The sequence below is a fragment of the Amblyraja radiata genome, chromosome 4 (genome assembly GCF_010909765.2).
Source record: "Amblyraja radiata isolate CabotCenter1 chromosome 4, sAmbRad1.1.pri, whole genome shotgun sequence".
Classification (NCBI taxonomy): Eukaryota; Metazoa; Chordata; class Chondrichthyes; order Rajiformes; family Rajidae; genus Amblyraja; species Amblyraja radiata.
The window spans coordinates 29149039-29173484 of record NC_045959.1 but is presented as its reverse complement, the minus strand read 5'-3'; the positions used below and the strand labels follow the sequence as shown (position 1 = coordinate 29173484).

General features: G+C 43.9%; 1 protein-coding gene across 2 annotated transcripts; it reads left to right on the top strand.

Moving 5' to 3' along the window:
- Positions 1–44: 44 nt before the first annotated feature.
- fkbp9 (FKBP prolyl isomerase 9) lies at positions 45–24446 on the top strand. Of its 2 annotated transcripts, XR_004411663.1 has the most exons (11): positions 45–303; positions 8607–8752; positions 9334–9523; positions 9650–9795; positions 10738–10927; positions 12166–12311; positions 16353–16542; positions 18931–19076; positions 20383–20546; positions 23612–23972; positions 24017–24446. XR_004411663.1 is itself a non-coding variant. In XM_033019158.1 (10 exons), the coding sequence occupies exons 1-10, from the start codon at positions 101–103 to the stop codon at positions 23783–23785; spliced, it is 1695 nt and encodes a 564-aa protein (XP_032875049.1). In that variant the 5' UTR covers positions 45–100; the 3' UTR covers positions 23786–24446. The 2 variants fall into 2 exon arrangements, 1 of the variants encoding a protein (XP_032875049.1); XM_033019158.1 differs by having other exon boundaries at positions 23612–24446.

Sequence of the window (24446 nt, the reverse complement as noted above, 5' to 3'; positions counted from 1 at the left end):
TTTATCCATCCCATTGGACGGACGACGGTGATTCCGCCTCCGAGGAGCCCCCGCCTCCGCCCCGCGCCCACGTCGCCAGTGAGGGGGTCGCAAGGGTGGAATGATGGACGACGGGCTGAAGTTGGTGCTGGTGACCGCGTTGCTGGTCGGGGTGGCGGCGAACGCGCCGCCGGTGCCGCTGAATGATGTGGTGGTGGAGAAGCGGTTCGAGCCACGGGAGTGCGTGCGGGCGGTGGAGGCGGGGGATTTCGTCCGCTATCATTACTTGGGAACTCTGGCCGGCGGCCGGCGCTTCGACTCCAGGTACCGCTCCCGCTCCCGCTCCCGCTCCCGCCTGGAACCGCGGAGATCCCATTTCTGTAGAGATTCTGGGCCCGGGCAGATAGATCACTTGGCTGGGGTGGGCGAGGAGATGCTGGGGCACAAACCTTGTCCGAATCCCGGCCCCGTCCCACCGTTGTGGAACTGGGATTGAAGGGAGCGCGGGTATATAATAGTGTCCATGTGGCAGTGTTCATTTATTACCCACCCTCATTTGGAAAGTGATGGAAGGTGTTCGTAGTGTAATGAAGTACCAATAACTAGTCCATAACCTGTCTAGTTTGCGTTTAATCACTCGACTACAGACATCACAGCCAGTTCAAACATGTTCCAAAGATCCGAATTCCAGAGGTGAGGTGAGAGTGATTGTTCTTGGCCTCAGGGCAACATTCCACTGAGGGAGATTTCAAGGAGCCCTGATAAAAACCAAAGTCAATGGGTGTCAAAGGGAAACATCCCAATGGCCGGAGTCACATCTAACACAAAGGAAGATGATTATGATTGTTGGAAGATGATCATTCCAATCCCATACATCATTGCAAGGGATCAATGAGGCTGCATCTAAGGTTCAACCATCTCCAGCAGCTTCATCAATGAACTTTCTTCTATCATTATCCATATTTCCATACAATATAATCCATTGAATACATGACAATTCTCAGAGCAATCCTACCTATCCCATTCCCTAATTCGTTTTCCTTTAACCCTATTTTATCCACTTGTTCATATTGGTATCAACACGCATTTATATCAGAGGCAATTTACAGTGTTCAGTTCAATTCAATTCTTGGTTCTTGGTTTCTTGGTCCTCCAAAATATTCCAAATGGAATTTAAACTGTTCTGATTAATCTATTCTGATTGGGGATGATCAGCCATGATCACATTGAATGGCCAACGGTGCTGGCTCGAAGGGCCGAATGGCCTACTCCTGCACCTATTGTCTATTCTGTATTAACGGCCTGCACATCATTGGGAAGTGGGTGGCAATCAAGGCACCCGCAGATGAGGGGAACCCACATGGTCACAGGGAGAATATAAACTCCACGCAGACAGCACTAGAAGGTTGCACAATGTTCGATTTCATTCACAACTCACGCATTGAAGCCGATTGTGCTGCATGCACCAAGATCCAAATAACCTTGAACAAAACCAACATAGGCTGATAACTAGTGTTCAAAAGGGAACTGCAGATGCTGGAATAGAAGGGTTTCGGCCCGAAACGTCGCCTATTTCCTTCGCTCCATAGATGCTGCTGCACCCGCTGAGTTTCCCCAGCAATTTTGTGTACCTAGGCTGATAACTAACAAGTTACATTTGTCCGACAGAAATGGCAGGCAATAACCATGTTCAACAGAGATCCTAACACCTAGCTTTGAAATTCAATAGTATTACCTTCATTGTGTACCCATCGGCAATATACTGGAGGTCACGATTGATGAGAAACTCAATTGGATTAGTTACATATACACAGTGCCAACAAGAGCAAGTTAAGCTGTTGTCCTATAGCAAGTGACAACTCAACGCCTGTGCACTATCTACAGGGAGTATAAAGATGGAGTTAAAGGGGGAGTGAGTACAGGAAAAGTTTCAAATACTCCCGAATTAATGGGAAGGAAAGTTCGAGAAGGGATAAGAGAGTAAGATCAGGGGCAATAGTGAAAGTGAAGTTAAAGTGTTGTATATGAATGCACGAAGTATAAGAAATAAAGTAGATGAGCTTGAGGCTCAGTTAGAAATTGGCAAGTATAATGTTGTGGAAATTACAGAGACTTGGCTTCACGAGGGTCAGGGCTGGGAACTGAATATTCTGGGGTATACGTCCTGTTGAAAAGACAGACTGGTGGTAAGAGAGGTGGGGTAGCTCTGTTGGTAAAGAATGAAATTCAGTCCCTTGCGAGGGGTGACATAGAATCAGGAGATGTAGAGTCAGTATAGATAGAACTGAGGAATTGTAAGGGTAAAAACACCCTAATGGGACTTATCTACAGGCCCCCAAACAGTAGTCTGGATATAGGGTGCAAGTTGAATCAAGAGTTAAAATCCATTATTCTTACAGTCAAAATTATTAAAATTAGAAGATTTGGTTGCATTTAAAACAGCAAAGATAATGTTTAGGGCCAAAAATAAAAACTTACCTGGAAATATACAAAAATTATTCAATGAGCGAGTGGGGGGTTATAATTTAAGAAGAATATTTAATTTTAAGGTACACGACCAGAAAAACTTTTTGTATTTCGGTCGGTGGAGTAGGATTGTGGAACAGTTTGAATGTGGAGTTAAAGCAATGTCCAAACATGAACCAGTTCAAAATGACATACAAAAAACTTTTTTTCACAAGGTACAGGGATGAAGGGGATGGTTGACAAACAGGGGTTAATGTTTATTTATTATTTTATTTATTATTTATTTATGTTTTTTGGTTACTTCATACATATTACTTGTATGTGTATATCAGTTGTATGTATATATATGTCTGTATGCATCTCTAAAAATTGTCTGCGGTATTATTATTAATTAATTAATTATTAAATATGGAAGAAGGGTTTAGGGAGAAGGGGTGAGATTAAATAAGTTATTCTTCTTCTCACTCCTTTTCGAGCTTGTAAAGAAAAAGTGTTGGACAATTAAATTTTGCTTTATGCATTTCATTGCTTTGCAAATATTGCCTGGAATGTCCAATTGTTTGACTATTTCGATTTTGTTGTTGTTATTTATTCCTATTTATGTCTTTACTTGTTCGGAACAAATAAACAAATCAAATCAAAATCAAATCAAAATTGGCATGTAGTAAATGTAATGGTGATGGAAGATTCAACATGCAGGTAGACTGGGAAAATCAGGTTGGTACTGGATCTCAAGAAAGGGAGTTTGTGGAGTGCCTCCGAGATGGATTCTTAGAGCAGCTTGTACTGGAGCCTAACGGGGAGAAGGCAATTCTGTATTTAGTGTTGCGTAATGAACCAGATTTGATAAGGGGACTCATGGTAAAGGAGCCATTAGGAGGGAGTGACCATAATATGATGTTTTAATCTACAATTTAAGAGGGAGAAGGGAAAATCGGAAGTGTCTGTATTACAGTTGAGCAAAGGGGACTAAGGAGCATGAGGGAGGAGCTGGCCAAAGTTGACTGGAAAGAGGCCCTAGCAGGGATGACAGTGGAACAACAATGGCAGATATTTTTGGGAATAATACAAAGGTGCAGGATCAGTTAATTCCAAAGAGGAAGAAAGTTTTTAAGGGGAGTAAGAGGCGACCGTGGCTGACAAGGGAAGTCAGGGACAGTATCAAGATAAAAGTGAAGAAGTACAACATAGCAAAGATGAGCGGGAAGCCAGAGGATTGGGACACTTTTAAAGAGCAACAGAAGATAACCAAAAAAGCAATATGGGGAGAAAATATGAGGTACGAAGGTAAGCTAGCCAAGAATATAAAGAAGGACAGTAAAAGCTTCTTTAGGTATGTAAAGAGGAAAAAAAGTGTTAAGACTAATGTGGGTCCCTTGAAGACAGAAACAGGTGAATTAATTATGGGAATCAAGGAAATGGCAGACGAATTGGACTGGTATTTTGGATCCGTCTTCACTAAGGAAGACACAAACAATCTCCCAGATGTACTAGTGGCCAGAGGACCTAGGGTGACAGAGGAACTGAAGGATATCCACATTAGGCAGGTCACACATCACACATTCTCTATGTGAAAAAGTGTTTCCTCGTCTCCGTTCTAAATGCTTATTCTTAAACTGTGGCCCCTGGTTCTGGACTCCCCCAACATCAGGAACAAGTTTCCTGCCTCTAGTGGGGGTAGGGTACTGACAAGGATAGAAAATTGGTTGGCTGACAGGAAACAAAGTCAGGATTAATGGGTCCCTTTCAGAATAGCAGGCAGTGACTAGTGGGGTACCGCAAGGCTCGGTGCTGGGAACGCAGCTATTTACAATATACATTAATGATTTAGATGAAGGGATTAAATTAGCAAATTTGCAGATGACACAAAGCTGGGTGGCAGTGTGAACTTTGAGGAGAATGCTATGTAAGCAAGTAAGTAAGTAAATTTTATTTATATAGCACGTTTAAATCAACTCGCGTTGAAACCAAAGTGCTTTACATAAAATAAATAATTACGTTTCCGTACATCCATAGAAACATTAAAAATAAGAAAAAATGACACAACACATTATAGAATTCAACATGAATGTCCCCGCACAACAGAATCAAAATTTTCCACTGTGGGGAAAGGCATCAAAAAGTTAAGTCCCCTTCCTCTGTAAATCACCCGAGGTCGGGGCCTATTTGTGGCCTCTGCAGCCAGTCCGATGTTTTCAGGCCCTCTTGCCGGTAAGCTGGAACTCCGGCGTCGGGTGAACACCCCTCGGCAGTTTGGAAATGTCTGGAGCACAGGCCGCGCTGGTTGGAGTTCCGACTCTGGCGATCTCGGCAAGAGATCTCAGGCTCCGCGGTGTTTTAAATCCAGCGCTGGACGCTCCGCAAACCGCAGCTCCTCGGATGTTGGAGTCGGTGGTCACAGCGACCCGGTAAGGCATCGCCCGCTCCGTGATGGTGTCCCCGCGCTGTGCCACCGCCGAAGCTGTAGTCCTGGCTGGTCCCTACAGGAAAACGCCGCTCCAGTCTCGATGGTAGGCCGCGAGGAAGGGGCGAAGACACAGCTCGGAGGGAAGCCACCTCTCCGACCAGTAAGAAATAAAGTTTCCCCCTTCCCCTCCCCCACCCACCACATAAAAGAAGACCTCCAACTAACTTTTTTTTTTTTTTTTTTTTTTTTTTTTTTTTAATATTTTATTTTATTAGAAGTAAGTACATTCATATGGCACCAAAGTGCCTAATATATATTTTCATAATACATTTTATGTACAACTTCTTTTTTTTTTTTTTTTACACTGAAAAAAGATTAGAATAAGAAAAAGAAGTTAGATAGTAAAGGATAGAAAGATGTGAAATATATAGTGTGTGAAAAAAGAAAACGAGTAAATGAAAAAAGTTGAGAGAGAGAATAGAGAGAAGAAAAGAAAAAAAGAGGAGATCATTATTTATAGTCTTGACCAACCCTCGTCCAGTCCTGAAACAGTTATTTTTTACAATTGTGTTGCACCATATGATTCCAAAAAAACGACGAATGGAGACCAACTCGTTATGAATTGGTCTGATTTATCCATTAGGAGGAATCGCATTTCCTCAAGATGAGCGGTGTCCAACATACTTGCAATCCACATTTTAAGCGTTGGTATTGATGTACCCTTCCAAAATTTAAGAATTAATTTTTTTGCTATTATTAAACCATAGTTAAGGAATAGATTTTGAGATGTGTTCAATTTATTCCCATCTTCCATTACGCCAAATATAATCATTTCAGTATTAGGTTCCATTCTTGTCTTGAATAATTTTGTAAATATTTCAAAAATATCATTCCAAAATCTATAAAGTTTTATGCAGGAGACTAAGGAGTGTGTTATAGTTGCCTTTTGGGCTAGACATTTATCACAAGTGGCGGATATATTTGGATAAAATTTGTTCAATCTTGTTTTTGAGTAATATAGTCTATGTACAATTTTAAATTGAATTAAATTATGTCTTACATTAATTGAACATTTGTGAATATATATCAGGTATTTTTCCCATTTAACCTTCGTAATTTTTATCATTAGTTCCCGTTCCCACTCTTCTCTAAGTACCTCTGTCGATGGTAGGTCTATATTTAGAATACTATTATATAAATATGATATTAATTTTTGTGAGTCAGCTTCAATATTCATTGCCTCTTCCAATAAGTCAGGAGTTACTTTTTGATATCCTTGTATATATTTTTTCACGAAATCGCAAATCTGAAGATATTTAAAATATTGGTTGTTTTTCAATTTAAATTTTAATTGTAATTGTTGGAATGATAGTAAGTTTCCCATTTCATACATATCCCCGATCCTTCTAATTCCGAGACTTTCCCATTGGTTATATGTCTTATCAATAAGAGATGGTTTAAATAAAGGGTTATTCGCTATTGGCATTAACAGTGATAGATTTCTTAATTTTAAAGATAATTTTATTTGTTTCCAAATTCTTATTGTACCATATATAATTGGGTTCTTCTTATATATTGTGTTATTCAGTTTTTTTGGGGAGAAGAGGATCGTTCCTATATTACTAGGATGGCAATCCTCCTTCTCCATTTTTATCCATTCTGTCTGTTGGGTAGCACTATCCAACCAATAAATCATATTCTTAATATGCACTGCCCAGTAATAATACATAAAATTCGGAAGTGAAAGTCCCCCGACCTCTTTTGGTTTACATAAGTGTTTTTTTGTGATTCTATGTGATCTATAGTCCCAAATATAATTAGTAATATTAGAGTCTAATTTTTTTTTAAAGTATTTTGGTATATATACCGGTATAGATTGAAATAGGTATAGTGATGACAAAAAATAAAAATAAAAAAGGGTGAAAGGGTGGACTGCATGGAGAGCTGCCATACACAACGGCGCCCCACTCCTGCAGTCCACCCTATAAGGATGTAAGGTGACCTTGACACGTTGGGGGAGTGGGCAGATGCTTGGCAGATGCAGTTTAATGTGGATAAATGAGAAGTTATCCACTTTGGTGGCAAGAACAGGAAGGCAAATTATTATCTGAATGTTGTCATGTTAGGAAAAGGGGAAGTACAATGAGATCTGGGTGTCCTTGTACATCAGTCACTGAAAGTAAGCATTTAAGAAGGAACTGCAGATGCTGGAAAATCGAAGGTACACAAAAATGCTGGAGAAACTCAGCGGGTGCAGCAGCATCTATGGAGCGAAGGAAATAGGCAACGTTTCGGGCCGAAACCCTTCTTCAGACATGCTGGTACAGCAGGCAGTGAAGAAAGCTAATGACATGTTGTTCTTCATAACAAGAGGAGTTGAGTATAGGAGCAAAGAGGTCCTTCTGCAGTTGTACAGGGACCTAGTGAGACCACACCTGGAGTATTGTGTGCATTTTTGGTCTCCAAATTTGAGGAAAAGACATTCTTTCTCGAGGGAGTGCAGCATAGGTTCACGAGGTTAATTCCTGGGATGGCGGGACTGTCTTATGTTGAAAGAATGGAGCGACTCGACTTGTATACACTGGAATTTAGGATGAGAGGGGATCTTATTGAAACATATAATATTATTAAGGGATTGTACGGCTCCATAGCAGAAGCGTCCACGTTGCGGGGCTGGAAACTGGAAGAATTCCGAGTTAATTCTGCTACCACCATCATCTATTGCAACAAGTGATGGCTCCCACTGATTGTCGCCGGAAGTTTGCGTCCTTTTCAGGACAGACGATGACAGCGATGTCAACATTTGAAACATGGAAGATGGGCACGAAAGAAGAAGAAGGGATTGGACACGCTAGAGGCAGGAAATGTGATTCCAATGTTGGGGGAGTCCAGAACCAGGGACCACAGTTTACAAATAAGGGGTAGGCCATTTAGAACGGAGATGAGGAACATTTTTTGCACCCAGAGAGTTGTGAATCTGTGGATTTCTCTGCCTCAGAAGGCAGTGGAGGCTGATTCTCTGGATGCTTTCAAGCGAGAGTTAGATAGAGCTCTTAAAGATAACGGAGTCAAGGGATATGGGGAGAAGGCAGGAACGGGGCACTGATTGTGGATGACTGCCATGATCACAGTGAATGGCGGTGCTGGCTCGAAGGGCCGAATGGCCTACTGCACATATTGTCCATTGTCTATTGTCTATTGGCACTATTAGGAGGTTAGTGGAATTTCCTCTGCTTGCGTGAATAAAGATAAACTCTCCAGAAACCTGATGGCATCAAGGTCAATTGCCTGAAACACTATCTAACACTCAAAGCAAACTTTCAGTGTGGCTGAGATGTGTACAGTCTACTAATTACACTACAAGTCATTGAACCATCCTTGCCAGCTTCCTCCGAAAGCAAATGTCTACTGCCAGGTTCTTCAGTCTGACAAACCATTCTGACTTGGAAATATATTGCCAGTCCTACTTCATCTCTGGTCCATGTCCTTAAATTTTCTCTCATCATCAATATGGGTGCAGCTTCATCTCAAATCCTGCATCAGTTCCTGAAGGAAGAATCATATTTTCAAGGGCAATAAGGGATGCACAATAACCACCCAGAGTCGAGAGTGAAATATTTATGCTCGGAGGTTACTGATTTTTCACTTTTATTGCTTTGTTAGGTTTTTGCTTTCACTGCGCATGTTTAAGAATCTTTGAACTCTGTCTTGTTATGTTATGTTTGAAGTTTCCCTAATTCTGTCTCTCTTGCAGTTATGATCGAAGTTCCACTCACGATGTGTTTGTGGGGAAAGGCCGGCTCATTGCTGGGATGGATAAAGCTCTGATTGGGATGTGTGTGAATGAAAGACGCTTCATAAAGGTGCCCCCTCAACTGGCCTATGGCAAAGAAGGATTGTGTAAGTGTCTTTGCCTTTTTACATTTATTTTGACTGTAAATAACAAATTGTAGAAGACCTTACTTTGGATCTCTTGCTTTGGTACATGGAAGGCTGTTTGAACATATCTTACCATTCAGCCGGGTTATCTGCACCTGCCGCTGCTTCCTGTCTTTCCTCCATATTCCTTGAATAATTAATGAAGATCTACAGATCTCATTTCTATGATTTTAAATTCCTTGACTAGATTCTTCCTCCCACCCCACCCCCCTGCCCACCCCCGTTAACCTCCTACACTAAGAAATGCAAATAGTATTTCCATGGCCTGTCCTTACAATGTAACCGTAGATAGATAGAGCTCTAGGGGCTAGTGGAGTCATGGGATATGGGGAGAAGGCAGGCACGGGTTATTGATAGGGGACGATCAGCCATGATCACAATGAATGGCGGTGCTGGCTCAAAGGGCCGAATGGCCTCCTCCTGCACATATTTTCTATGTTTCTATGTAAGTGCTGGTATCATTCTGGCAATTCTATGACACATACCCTGTAAAACCTCAGTAGGAGCATGCCAGGACTAACCGTATTATTTGTGATGTGCAGCTGATACAATTCCACCCGATGCCACCTTGTTCTTTGATGTGTTGATGCTTGATATCTGGAACCCTGAAGATAAGGTGAAGATTGATGTGCACTATAAACCGGAGAACTGCAGTCGCCTGGTGCAGGTGTCTGACTTTGTCCGCTACCACTACAACGGAACCCTTCTTGATGGCACTCTCTTTGATTCCAGGTACTAACTCATGTGGCATCCGTTGCTGCAGCAGGCCTCATGCTGCTGTTATTAATCTTTGAGCTGCTGACTTATTGGAGCTGGGTTTGGTCCACTTGTCCTCACATCCAGGTCTTGTTTCTGTAGCCACACTCGCCAGCAGACCTATGACACCTACATTGGAATCGGCTGGCTGATTCCAGGCATGGATGAAGGGCTGTTGGGCATGTGCATGGGGGAGAGAAGGACCATCACCATCCCCCCTTTCCTGGGCTACGGAGATGGAGGAGATGGTAAGCCCACCAATGGCTTCAGGCAATGACTAACCCACTGCATGAAACTCAATGTACATCAGCTTAGACAAGTCTCTGAATTCAACTTCCCAGTTGTGGTGGAGATGATGACCGTACTCAGAAATGTTCATAGTGTGTTGAATAGATATATTAACAACAATTCTGTAGCAACATTAATGCAGCAAAATAAAGTAATTCACTTTATGTGGCATTATCAAACGAAAATCAACAGCGAGTCACTTTGGAAACTTTGGGACAAATGGACACAATTTTTCTTGACGAGGGAAAGCAGGAGGGGCAGAAGATTAGAGAGAGATCCCAGTGCTTGAGGCCCAGGCGGTAAAGAGACAACATCCAATGAGAGAGTTAATACATTTGGTGAAGAGAAGGATGGGTGAGGGCAGGATTGGAATGGGGTATGGGGTTTAGAAGTGGTTACAGAGATAGGGAGTGGTGTAGTGACTGGAGGGGGATTAACGAGGTCTAGAAGGGTGTAGGGAGCAGACAGGGTTACACGCATACGGAGGGATGTAGTGGTCAGAAGGGTTACAAAGGGAGGGGTGTATGGTCTGGAGGGTGTTACAGAATATGGAGGGGTGTCGCGGCTGGAGGAAGCAACAGAAATATGGAGGGGTGTAGGAACTGGTGGGGGTCAAGGAGGGAGGGAGGGACTAGAGCATTTTGGACCTTTGTAAAAACAAAGATAAATTGGTTAGTGCTGGGTGAGGAAGAATTTTAGGGAGTGCTAACTGCCGCCACCTTCCATGTAAACTGAATTTAGTGTTGAATTGTTTTTTAAATAGACTTTGCATTTTTTAACAGATTTGCATTATCAGGACTGGTGTAAATTTGGGGGAGGAAGCTGTGGTTGCTTTGGTATTTGGTTGTAGCTGGTTTATTTGTACCTCTGTGTAAATTTCTTCTCTACTTTTAATATAACAGGAAAGGATATTCCTCCGCAAGCTACTCTAATCTTCCGGGTGAATTTGATCGATTTCCACAATCCAAAAGACAGCATAGCCATGGAGCAGGAATTTGTGCCCAATCCCTGCCCCAGGAAGACTAAGTCAGGAGACTTTGTGAGATATCACTACAACGGCACCCTTATGGATGGCACTCTGTTTGATTCCAGGTAATGTTTAAACATGTTTCAGCATCTCATTGTTGTTCTGGTATCTAGATGAATGGGCCTGGTGAAGGTCATGTGTTGCCGAGTTTGAGAAGATGCATCTTCTGCCCGAGTCAGTGTTGAGTAAACCTGGGAACCTAGCCTGGCCCATGGGCCAACTTGCTCAGCTTCCCACTGGACTTGAGTCTGCCATGGGTGGAGGATTAGAATCGAGGTCAGCTGCGGTCTGAATGTGAGAAACTCCCCATGTGGACCAGTTGCGGGTGGGGGGATGTAATTTCAGATAGCCATATAACCATATAACAATTACAGCACGGAAACAGGCCATCTCGGCCCTACAAGTCCGTGCCGAACAATTATTTTCCCTTAGTCCCACCTGCCTGCACTCATACCATAACCCTCCATTCCCTTCTCATCCATATGCCTATCCAATTTATTTTTAAATGATACCAACGAACCTGCCTCCACCAATTCCACTGGAAGCTCATTCCACATCGCTACCACTCTCTGAGTAAAGAAGTTCCCCCTAAACTTCTGTCCCTTAATTCTGAAGTCATGTCCTCTGTGTCTAGTAGGGAGGTCGGAGTACAGATATAGGCTGGTGGAGTGGGTTACGGATGTTTACTGGTGAGAATGGTTTACAAGTGTAGGGCGGTGGGGGTGGTTTGCAGCTGGTCTTGCGCGGGTGTCAGATGTGGTTGACGGGGGGATTGGGCGGTGGATCTGTGGGGGGTACAGATGTGGACTGGTGGCGTACAGGTGAGGTGTTGTAACAGATGTGGAATTGTGGGGATATATATGTGGTCCAGTGCGGTGGGATTGCACGTGTGGAACCGAGGGAATGTGTACGGATGTGGTTTAAGGGGGGAGGGTTGAAGTGAAAAGATGCGAGCCATCTGGGGTAACACGGGTGCGAAAGTGGGTCATGGGGAAGGGTACAAATGTGGATGGGAGAGGGATGGGAGAGTATTACAAGTGTGGAAAACAAATGCGGACTGGGGAGGGGTTGGTACAGATCTGCAGCGGGTAGAAGACAAAGGGTACAGAAGTGGTATGAGCGGAATGGAGCAGTTCAAATGTGGTGGCGCAGGTGTGGGAACAAATGTGGACCAAGGTGGGAGTGGGTACAGATTCAGACTAGATAGTGGGATGGGTACAAATGTGATCCAATATGGATACCTGTTCCCTTCCAATTGTCCCCTAAAGACCTTGCTGGCCAACATTATCCGGTTCTTTTCCAGTTATTCCCGGAATCATACCTATAACACCTACGTGGGGATTGGCCAGGTGATTGCTGGAATGGAAGAAGGGTTGCTGGATGTGTGCATTGGAGAGTGGAGGACAATTATAATTCCTCCTCACCTGGGGTATGGTGAAGAGGGTGTAAGTAAGTACAATTTAGAAATGGATTCATGTAAAATTCCTTAAACCTTTTCATTTCGTGCAAGTTAATAATTTGTCTTGGCTAGGTTTTGACTTTATTTAATGTTGTTTATTTTCCTGCTATTATGGTGACCCCTTAAATGGGTGTCACTTTACTGATCCAGTATCATAGAATCATACAACACAGCAATGTGTCCTTCTCACCCATGTCGACTGTGGTGCCACCTGGACTGATTTGCTGTGAGCAGTATAACTTGGCTGCACACAATACATTACAGACACGTGTGTTGAATGAGTAGAGTCTGACATCATGAATCGACCGTCCTGATTATATTACCATCCTGCATTTCTGCCAGAGATCCCATTTTATTTATTTGGATGAGATAATAGCCTAGAAATTATATCAAAATAGAAATATATCAAACAAACAGCTTTGATGTTAAACGTTGGGTTAATCCAGAGAAGAACAATTTCATTTAATTGTGGAGCTCAGACAGCCTTTCGGTCCACCTTGTTCATGCCCACCGTGCTGCCTATCTGTGCTGATCCCATTTGCTTGCATTAGGCCCATAACACTCGACACCTTTCCCATCCAAGTTACCTGTACAAACACTTTTTAAAAGCTGTAATTGTATTTGCCTCCGCTCCCTCTTCGGACAGCTTGTCCACAATCCTCTGTATGCAAAACTTACCTTTGAGATGTCCTTTAAATCTCTCTCCTCTCATTTTAAACCTGTGTACTCGATTTCTAGGCTCCCCCTCCCCGTCTCCTCCCCCTCCCCCTCTCTCCCCTTCCACTTCTCCCCTTCCCCCTCTCCCCTTCCCCCTCTCTCTCCCTCCCCCTCTCTCTCCCTCCCCCTCTCTCTCCCTCCCCCTCTCTCCCCTTCCCCCCGCTCTCTCCCCTTCCCCCTCTCTCCCCTTCCCCCTCTCTCCCCACCCCCTCTCTCCCCACCCCCACTCTCCCCACCCCCTCCCCTCTCTCCCCCTTCCCCCCTCCCCCATCTCCTCTCCCCCTCTCCCTCTCCCTCTCTCCCCCTCTCCCTCTCCCTCTCTCCCCCTCTCCTCCTCCCCCCCTCTCCCCCACCCCCTCTCTCCCCCCCCCCTCTCTCCCTCTCCCCCCTCCCCTCTCTCCCCCTCCCCCCCCCCCCCCCCCCCCCTCCCCTCTCTCTCTCCCCCCTCTCTCTCTCCCCCTCTCTCTCCCTCTCTCCCCCTCTCCTCCTCCCCCCATCTCCCCCACCCCCTCTCTCCCCACCCCCACTCTCCCCACCCCCTCTCTCCCTCTCCCCCCTCCCCTCTCTCCCCCCTCCCCGTCTCCTCCCCCTCTCTCCCCCTCCCCCTCTCCCCCCCCCTCTCTCCCTCTCCCCCTCTCCCCCTCTCCCTCTCCCCCTCTCTCCCCCTCTCCTCCTCCCCCCATCTCCCCCTCTCCTCTCTCCAATTCAAAATTCACATTGTGCACACTTTGTTAGACATTTTTAAAAGGTTTTTATAATTAAACTGGAACAATCCATGACCGTCTTTAGTAGGGAGCAGCTTCTTCCTCACTGCTGTTCATCTCCTGACCAATCACCTCTTTCATACCCTCTAACCAAGGGAATGCCATGCACTCTTATTCTTAATTCTATCTCATTTATCTCATTTGGCTATTCATTTAGTTTTATTTTGTGATTGGACTACAATCTGTGCACCATTCTGATGGTTTCCTTTCATTATTGTATTGTATCTATCATTACCACATATACTTTATTCTGAGCGTTATACAAACAAAATAGTTCATTGCACCCTGGTGTTCGACAATAAACTAATCTGAATCTGATGTTGCGGAGTGGCAGGTCTTCCATCCTGTTGGATGTTACTCCTATTAATAGCCCAACACATTTATACGTCACCTTTTTGGGGGTCTTGCAGAGTAGTAAAAACATTTTCCAGTGCACCCAATGTGTTTAAATGGAGAGCAAGAAATTAGGTTCTAGTGAGTTTAAAAGGAGAGCGGTAAACAGATAACAGTGATCCATGATCAGATTTCTAAAAAATTAGATACTGGGTTATCGGAGTTTTTTACATATTTACAGTGGCTTGCAAAAGTATTCATACCCCTTGAACTTTTCCACATTTTGTCACGTTACAACCACAAACCAAAATGTATTTTATTGGGATTTTATGTGATAGACCAACACAAAGTGGTGCATAATTGTGAAGTGGAAGGAAAATGATACATGGTTTTCAAATTTTTTTACAAATAAAAAACTGAAAAGTGCGGCGTGCGAAAGTATTCAGCCCCCCTGAGTCAATACTTTGTAGAACCACTTTTAGCTGCAATTACAGCTGCAAGTCTTTTGGGGTATGTCTCTACCAGCTTTGCACATCTAGAGACTGAAATTTTTGCCCATTCTTCTTTGCAAAATAGCTCAAGCTCAGTCAGATTGGATGGAGAGCATCTGTGAACAGCAATTTTCAAGTCTTGCCAGAGATTCTCAATTGGATTTAGGTCTGGACTTTGACTGGGCCATTCTAACGCATGAATATGCTTTGATCTAAACCATTCCATTGTAGCTCTGGCTGTATGTTTAGGGTCGTTGTCCTGCTGGAAGGTGAACCTCCGCCCCAGTCTCAAGTCTTTTGCAGACTCTAACAGGTTTTCTTCCAAGATTGCCCTGTATTTGGCTCCATCCATCTTCCCATCAACTCTGACCAGCTTCCCTGTCCCTGCTGAAGAAAAGCATCCCCACAGCCTGATGCTGCCACCACCATGTTTCACAGTGGGGATGGTGTGTTCAGGGTGATGTGCAGTGTTAGTTTTCCGCCACACATAGCGTTTCGCATTTATGCCAAAAACTTCAATTTTGGTCTCATCTGACCAGAGCACCTTCCTCCACATATTTGCTGTGTCCCCCACATGGCTTGTGGCAAACTGCAAACGGGACTTCTTATGGCTTTTTTTCAACAATGGCTTTCTTCTTGCCACTCTTCCATAAAGGCCCAATTTGTGGAGTGCACGACTAATAGTTGTCCTGTGGACAGATTCTCCCACCTGAGCTGTGGATCTCTGCAGCTCCTCCAGAGTTACCATGGGCCTCTTGGCTGCTTCTCTGATTAATGCTCTCCTTGCCCGGCCTGTCAGTTTAGGTGGACGGCCATGTCTTGGTAGATTTGCAGTTGTGCCATACTCTTTCCATTTTCGGATGATGGATTGAACAGTGCTCCGTGAGATGTTCAAAGCTTGGGATCTTTTTTTATAACCTAACCCTGCTTTAAACTTCTCCACAACTTTATCCCTGACCTGTCTGGTGTGTTCCTTGGGCTTCATGATGCTGTTTGTCACTAATGTTCTCTAACAAACCTCTGAGGCCTTCACAGAACAGCTGTATTTATACTGAGATTAGATTACACACAAGTGGACTCTATTTACTAATTAGGTGACTTCTGAAGGCAATTGGTTGCACTGGATTTTATTTAGGGGTATCAGAGTAAAGGGGGGCTGAATACTTTTGCACGCCACACTTTTCAGTTTTTTATTTGTAAAAAAATTTGAAAACCATGTATCATTTTCCTTCCACTTCACTATTATGCGCCACTTTGTGTTGGTCTATCACATAAAATCCCAATAAAATACATTTACGTTTGTGGTTGTAACGTGACAAAATGTGGAAAAGTTCAAGGGGTATGAATACTTTTGCAAGCCACTGTATGTCTGAATAACATGGGTAGTGTTACTTACATAACTCCCACTTCCTAGGAAGACCATATTTTTCCAAGATTTCACTAGGTTCACAACTGGGAACAAATGAGTGTGTGTTGAATGTGTGTGTGTTTGAGTTTATTAGCCAAGTATTCACATACAAGGAGTTTGCCTTGGTGCTCCGCCCGCAAGTGACAACATGACATACAGTGACAGTTAGGAATGACACATGAAACATTAAATGGAGGTCCTTAAACCCAACAGAACAAGTTATGATTTGAATAGACTTGCACAGAAACTTGTGATGAGAAATGTTTTCTCGACCATTGACTGGTGTCACTCTGATCCCCTGTTTCCCGTATGTAATAGTTGGAAGTATCCCTGGCTCTGCTGTCCTTGTCTTTCACATCCATTTGATCGATGCCCACAACCCATCCGATAAAGTCGAGATCCAAACCAACCATAAGCCCAGCAACTGTACTGCCCGAAGCAAGAAAGGAGATTACATCAAGTATCATTTTAACGCCACACTAATGGATGGGACACGGTTAGATTCAACGTAAGTATTGCTTTTCCTTTGAAAACGGTTGGCAGGTAGACTGTCGTGGTCTTACACCAGTCACAGTGCTAAAGCTAAGTCCTGGACTTAGTAAAAAGCCGCACTAAATCAAGACCTGCCCTGCAGAGGATCATTAGCATTTTCTGGTTTTATTTCAAATTTCTAGCATCTACAATTCTTGATTTTCATTTAAAATGTGATTGAGTGGTGGTGAAAATGATCACAACATCTATCAGGATGCTGCCCCTTCTGTGCTCTGGACGAGAGGGAGAAGCGTTACAGCAGGCTGATGGCCAGTATGGTGGGGCAGCGGTAGAGTTGCTGCCTTACAGCTCTTGCAGCACCAGAGACCCGGGTTCAATCCCGACTACGAGTGCTGTCTGTATGGAGTTTGTACGTTCTCCCCGTGACTGTGTGGGTTTTCTCCGAGGTCTTTGGTTTCCTCCCACACTACAAAGTCACACAGGTTAATTGGCTACTCTGTATAAGTGAAAATTGTAGGTTAATTGGCTACTTTGTATGTGAAAATTGTTCCTAGTGTGCGTTGATGTGCAGGGATGTTTCCGCGTTGTATCTCTAAACTAAACTAAAAAAAAACTAAGCAGGATTACACAGAGCAATGCTGAACCCAACAATATTCTAGCCTTGCGGAGGGCGCAGCCTTCATGTACAGAATGATACCTCTACCCCAAGACCCAATATTAAAGCAAATATTTCACAATCTAAGTTTGTTTCCCTGGGAATGTAACTGGTTGGGGTGATTTAGTTACTAGAAGCGAGGAGCTGAGAGCGTGAATGGAGATGATGTTTTATGCTGGTCAGAGACCAGTTTCCTGGTGAACTTTGGAATTTATTACGTATACCAAGATACAGTGAAATACTTTCTCACTGGAGTGGAAACACTCCAACATGTGAGCGGTAAATGGAGCTCTCCTCCACCATCAGCAACTAATGCCCAGTAGATTGTTACTTTAAATCCAGATTGATAGATTTTTGATAGTCATAGATTCTGAGATATTGGAAAATGGCCGTAAAACGAAGGTCAAAATAAAAACTGCAGATGATGGGAATCTGAAACAAAAAGCGAAAATGCTGCAAACAGCTCGGGCAGCATCTCTGGATGGAGAAACAGGGTTAATGTTTCGGAGCTGAAAGCCTGCAACAAAACAGGGACAGAGGAAAAACTGATTATATTCAGTGGCAGAGAAGTGCAGGATGAACTGATGGAACAAAGGGTGTTTCATGGTGTTTCTACAGGGTGTAGAACAATGAACTTGGATGGCTGCGCAGTGCCAGGGAGAAGGTAATTAAGCCTGAGACAGTGTCAGGGAGAAGGTTGCCGTGAACCTGGCGGAGAGGCAAGTCTGACCAACACAGAATCTGCCAAATTAGGATTGTGATTTGAGGGAATGCAAAGATGGCCTGCCCTGGTGTAATATGACCCAGTGGTTGATTCAATGAGATGGGCTCTGGATCACCTGGATTACTCGTTGATTTTTGTTTCCGTGGCATGAATTCCTCCTCCCCCCTCCCCCCTCTCCGCCTGAGTGCTTCATTCTGCTGATGTGGAAGCTCAGAAATCTGGTGATACTTAAGAACAGATGTTCTTGCATCGGGTCCAAGACGTGGGCGTGTGCTCCGCCTCCAGAATGTTAACCCTATATGTGTATTGCAACCTCAGTCCTGGATTAGCTGACACGGTCCACGATAGTGGGTACAGGGGGGAGGGATCTGCAGTGCCGAACACGAGAGGAAGGAGGAGACTGGAAGGAGGTGGGTGGTGCCTCCAGAGCCACACTGGGGGCTTGCCGGTTTTGCGGGGTCTGTGGGGAGAGCGTGGTTTGTGTCCACAGTGCCGGGTGGAGGTGGGGGTGTCCGCGGAATGGGGACTCCTGGTACCTGTTCATGGGACTCTGTGGGCGGTGACATGATTTTGTTTCATTTTTCCCTCTCATCCTTTTCTCTTGCACCCTCTCCCTCTCTCCTCTTTCTCTCTTTCTTCCAACATTCTCTCCCTCTCCTCTTTCTCCCTGCCTTCAGCCTTTCTATCCCTCTGTCCCTTTCTCCCCCTACATCCCTGAATGCTACGAGGGAGAGTAATTAAACCTGAAGTCCGGCAGTAACTGTGGGAAGATGATGTCGCAGCTGTTTACCTGGTGTGTGTTGAGGGTATTGGAAGAAGTGACTGATATTGCTGGTTAACTACATTCAGCTGTTCAGCCTATTTCTGCTTCTCGGCCACCAATCTTCAAAGGCTTAGAGGGATGTGCAGAGATAATGTGGTAGCCTAATGGTTGGCACAGACTTGATGGGCTGAAGGGCCTACTGTGCTCTAGCCCGCTACGATTCTATGACTAATTGCCATTCATGAAAGCCAATTTCTTTCAGTCACAACTATGGAAAAACGTACAACATTGTCCTGGGATCTGGTCAAGTGGTCATTGGGATGGACATGGGTCTCAGAGACATGTGCGTTGAAGAGAGACGGACTATCGTAATCCCACCTCACTTGGGCTATGGAGAGAGAGGGGTTGGTATGTAACAAGTTATTGCTTTGGTTTAGTCTCAGACCCTTCATTGTGAGAACAGATACCACAAATAATGATTACCCGTAATTTAAAACGATCATTGGTGATCAAACACAAGGAAATCTCAGGTGTGATTGGCGTTATTTGTGACATGCCCAGTCACTCCCGATTAATAGTGGTCTCTGAGAGACCGATTAGCACAACCCCTGCATTATAACATGGGAGTCCATTTGGCCCTTCGAAGAGTAATATATCAGATGAGAACTCCCCTGATAGGTTGTCACCTCACCAATCACAATCCCTGCAGTATTTTCTCCAACCTCTTATTCTATTAACCTACTGAATATGTCATTTGTTTCCCAGGTCAGTTACTGAAATTGTCATGATTTATAGCATAAATATGATTATTACACAGGTCACATTGAGCAGGAATGTCCCATGCTGCAATGTACTGACACTTCAGATAACTAATTTCTGGATGTTACCAGTAAGTGCTCATTCTGATCTCCTCTCCCCACATCACTCTGTCACAGGAAATGTCTTGTGTGGTTGCAGGAGTCAGCGCTGGAGGGGATGTGATGTGAGATGCCTCATATTGTTGAGATTAAAGTGTACGTTGGCAGGAGTGACTATAGCATGGGTGTTTGATCGATGCTATTCTGCACCGCCATTCAATATGATCGTGGCTGATCATCCAACTCAGTATCCTGTACCTGCCTTCTCTCCATAACCCCTGATCCCTTTAGCCACAAGGGCCACATCTAACTCCCTCTTAAATATAGCCAATGAACTGGCCTCAACTACATTCTGTGGCAGAGAATTCCAGAGATTCGCCACTCTCTGTGTAAAAAATGTTTTTCTCATCTCAGTCCTAAAAGATTTCCCCTTTATCCTTAAACTGTGACTCCTTGTTCTGGACTTCCCCGACATCGGGAACAATCTTCCTGCATCTGGCCTGTCCAACCCCTTAAGAATTTTGTAAGTTTCTATAAGATCCCCCCTCAAACTTCTAAATTCTAGCGAGTACAAGCCGAGTCTATCCAGTCTTTCTTCATATGAAAGTCCTGACATCCCAGGAATCAGTCTGGTGAACCTTCTCTGTACTCCCTCTATGGCAAGAATGTCCTTCCTCAGATTAGGAGACCAGAACTGTACGCAATACTCAAGGTGTGGTCTCACCAAGACCCTGTACAACTGTAGTAGAACCTCAAATCAAATCTTTTCTCAGTACTCAAATCCTTTTGCTATGAATGCTAACATACCATTCGCTTTCTTTGCTGTTTTTGACTTTCTCTTGTCTCCTGTCCTACAGTGGGAGAGGTACCTGGCAGTGCGGTGCTTATTTTTGATGTGGAACTGATCGAGCTGGTGGGCGGACTCCCGGAGGGTTACATGTTTGTTTGGAACAAAGAGGTGTCACCAGACATCTTCCTGGAGATAGACAAGGATGAAAACAAGGAAGTCACTCCAGAAGAGGTAAAATGAACACTAGTTCAAAGGAGCAGCAGCGTAAAGGGGGGGGGGGGGGGGGTAGCATTTATGGGGTGGTAAGAAGGGGAAAGGATGGGGAGGGTGGGTTGAGGAATAATGGGTTGTAGATGGGAGGTATATGGATTGGGTGTGGATGGGGTAGGATGACGGATGAGTGAGGGGATATGGTAGACCTTAGATGGTAGAGGGATGGGGACATATGGGGATAGGGTGGGATTTGGGTAGAAGAATAATAGAGTGTGGGGGTTGCATAGAAGAGGAAAGAGAAGGTTGAGTTGAATTTAATGCAGTTGAAATGCTTGTCTAAGATTGTGAGGATTTGGTCTGGCGTTCGTGTTGTGTGAGTTTTACATTGGTTTCACCACTCTCAGTCTGCCGTGTAAGGTTGCTGGTTTGAGAGAGTGAAGGTACATGTCAGGGGAATGCTGTGCTTCATCCCACTCTCCAATGTTTGTACAAAGAGTTCATTATGTAATGAGGTGAAAGCGGCACGAGGCAGAATGGGACCTTGAGACTTTCCTGAAACTCAACCCGACCTTAGCTCATTGTCGACCTCCACATTCTGTCTAATTCTCAAATCCTGGGTGGCCTATAAATTATCAACCTCAAATGTACTAATGGCCAGCATCCACAATTCTAAGAATTTGCAATGCAAACATTAAAGAAGCATCTCGCCATCTGCCCTCATGGTTGGACTCTAGTTTGACTTGTAAACCCTTACCTGAGACTTGGACAACTTGGCACCTGCCCCTGTAGGAACAAGTCAATATCAGTGCAAGACTGTCGAGCTCCAGAGAAGGAAAATACTTTAAACATATCCATGTGCTTGCTGAAGCTTAGTTAATGAAGTTTGAATATGTTTATACATTCTCATCTTAGCCAAGATATGTCGTGGTATCAGTTTAAGTAGTAGTGCATTATTTACTTTGTTAAAATAAACTAACGATATTCTCAAAGCTATGTCAGAAGAAGTGGTTTAGATTCGGTCTGCATTTGTGTCCCTTTTCATGCTGTGTTTACTATGGAGCTGTAGCAGTGATTTGCCGTGGAATACTTGCCCTATTGACAACCAGTGTTGCCAGTAAATGAAAGCTGTCCTGGGTATATCATCATAATCATAATTACTTTATTAGCCAAGTATGTTTTGTAACTTGAGGAATTTGATTTGTAGTAAAGTCATACCAATAAAAAACAACGAAACACACGAAATACATTTTAACATAAACATCCACCACAGTGACTCCTCCACATTCCTCACTGTGATGGAAGGCAAAAAAAAGTTAAATCTTGTCCCTTCTTTGACCTTTGTACTCGCTAGAATTTAGAAGATTGAGGGGGGATCTTATAGAAACTTACAAAATTCTTAAGGGGTTGGACAGGCTAGATGCAGGAAGATTGTTCCCGATGTTGGGGAAGTCCAGAACAAGGGGCCACAGTTTAAGGATAAAGGGGAAATCTTTTAGGACCGAGATGAGGAAAACTTTTTTCACACAGAGAGTGGTGAATCTCTGGAATTCTCTCCTGCAGAAAGTAGTTGAGGCCAGTTCATTGGCTATATTTAAGAGGGAGTTGGATGTGGCCCTTGTAGCTAAAGGGATCAGGGGGTATGGAGAGAAGGCAGGTACAGGATACTGAGTTGGATGATCAGCCATGATCATATTGAATGGCGGTGCAGGCTCGAAGGGCCGAATGGCCTACTCCTGCACCTATTTTCTATGTTTCTATGTTTCTATAACTGCCACACCTGGTCTGACCTGCTGTATTTCCTACATTTTCTGATTTTATTATTCTAGATTTCCAATGCCTGCAATATTTTACCTTGGGAAGGAGTTATTTCTCATTTTGCTCTATGCCAGCAGCAATGATAGAGAGACATTGCTTTCATCTAAGTCCCCTATCATGTCAAGATATCTCAAACCATATATATATATATCACCATCCCTTCCCCATCTGATTAGGATCAGTGGCCGATTGGGAAAAGGGGAGATGCAACGAGACCTGGGTGTCATGGTACACCAGTCATTGAAAGTAGGCATGCAGGTGCAGCAGGCAGTGAAGAAAGCGAATGGTATGTTAGCATTCATAGCAAAAGCATTTGAGTATAGGAGCAGGGAGGTTCTACTGCAGTTGTACAAGGTCTCGGTGAGACCACACCTGGAGTATTGCGTACAGTTTTGGTCTCCCAATCTGAGGAAAGACATTCTTGCCACAGAGGGAGTACTGAGAAGGTTCGCCAGACTGATTCCTGGGATGTCAGGACTTTCATATGAAGAAAGACTGGATAGACTCGGCTTGTACTCACTAGAATTTAGGAGATTGAGGGGGGATCATATTGAAACTTACAAAATTCTTAAGGGGTTGGACAGGCTAGATGCAGGAAGATTGTTCCCGATGTTGGGGAAGTCCAGGACAAGGGGTCACAGTTTGAGGATAGAGGGGAAATCCTTTAGGACCGAGATGAGAAAAACATTTTTCACACAGAGAGTGGTGAATCTCTGGAACTCTCTGCCACAGAAGGTAGTTGAGGCCAGTTCATTGGCTATATTTAAGAGGGAGTTAGATGTGGCCCTTGTGGCTAAAGTGATCAGGGGGTATGGAGAGAAGGCAGGTACAGGATACTGAGTTGGATGATCAGCCATGATCATAATGAATGGCGGTGCAGGCTCGAAGGACAGAATGGCCTACTCCTGCACCTAGTTTCTATGTTTCTATCCCTGGGTCTAAATCCATCATGACCTGGAGGAGAACAGAATATTCTGGAAATGAATTGTATATTAAGCTCGACATGCTTACATTGGACGAATGCAACCAGACCCGCTGAGTATTTCTAGCATTTTCTGGCTTGATTTCAGATGTCCAGCATCTGATTTTTGATTTATTTTCTCAAGGTCTTGGAGTGGGAATTGAACCTAGGAGCTCTTGAGGAGAAGGAGTAACTGTATCATATTGAGTCCCAAATAACACAAGCTCCTGCACATTATCCAGCCGAAGAAGCTGTTTTTCCAATTTTGGATTTCCCTCTAATATCCTTTTTTTGCTTTTTGTTGCAGTTCTCCAAATATATCCTGGCCCAAGTGGACAGCGGTCAGGGGAAACTGGCTCCTGGCTTCTCTCCAGAGAAAATCATCGAGGACATGTTCTCCAAACAGGACCAGAATGGGGATGGCAAGATTACAGATGATGAATTCAGGCTGAAGGATAACTCCCAACACGATGAGCTGTAACACCAAGGTTGCACATCTGTGCTGCTAATGAGTGCAGACTAAAGGGTTAACCTTTGGGTTCTCTATCAAATGTTCTATTCCACAGTGTAGGGTATTGGTTTATTATTGGGATAACAGTTATCTCAAAACATCAATTCCCAATTGCTCATCCATGACTGAAAGCGATACGTGTTCACAGAATTCCTGAGAACAGTTGATTCAAAGAACACAGCCCTCTTTTATAGTGTTTTTATTTCCACATTTTATTTTAGTCAGTATTTGAGGAAATTAAACTCCTTCCCCTCTCCTGTCCCCTCATGTTGTACACTCCAGATTTGCCTTTCTTGAAATCTAAATTCAATACAATAATATCAACATCCATCAATCTTGTGATCAAGAAAACCGAAGAATGTTACAATATGCAAGTAAATATCTTTTAACTTTTATATTCTAGATAATCCGGTCTGATTAAAATGTTACGAACTGTAGATGCAAAAGCATTACCCAGTGCCTTGTTTGCGCTTCCCCCTTTTTTGAAAGGTGAGAGGATTAAAATGAAACAAACAGAGTTTCTGCTATGCATGTGGCATTTGTTCCAAGCAACGTATCGGGTTGTGTTCACCTTCCTGACATTTAATGGATGAGAACGATAGTTCACACTTGCTGCAGGGGAAACAAGTTT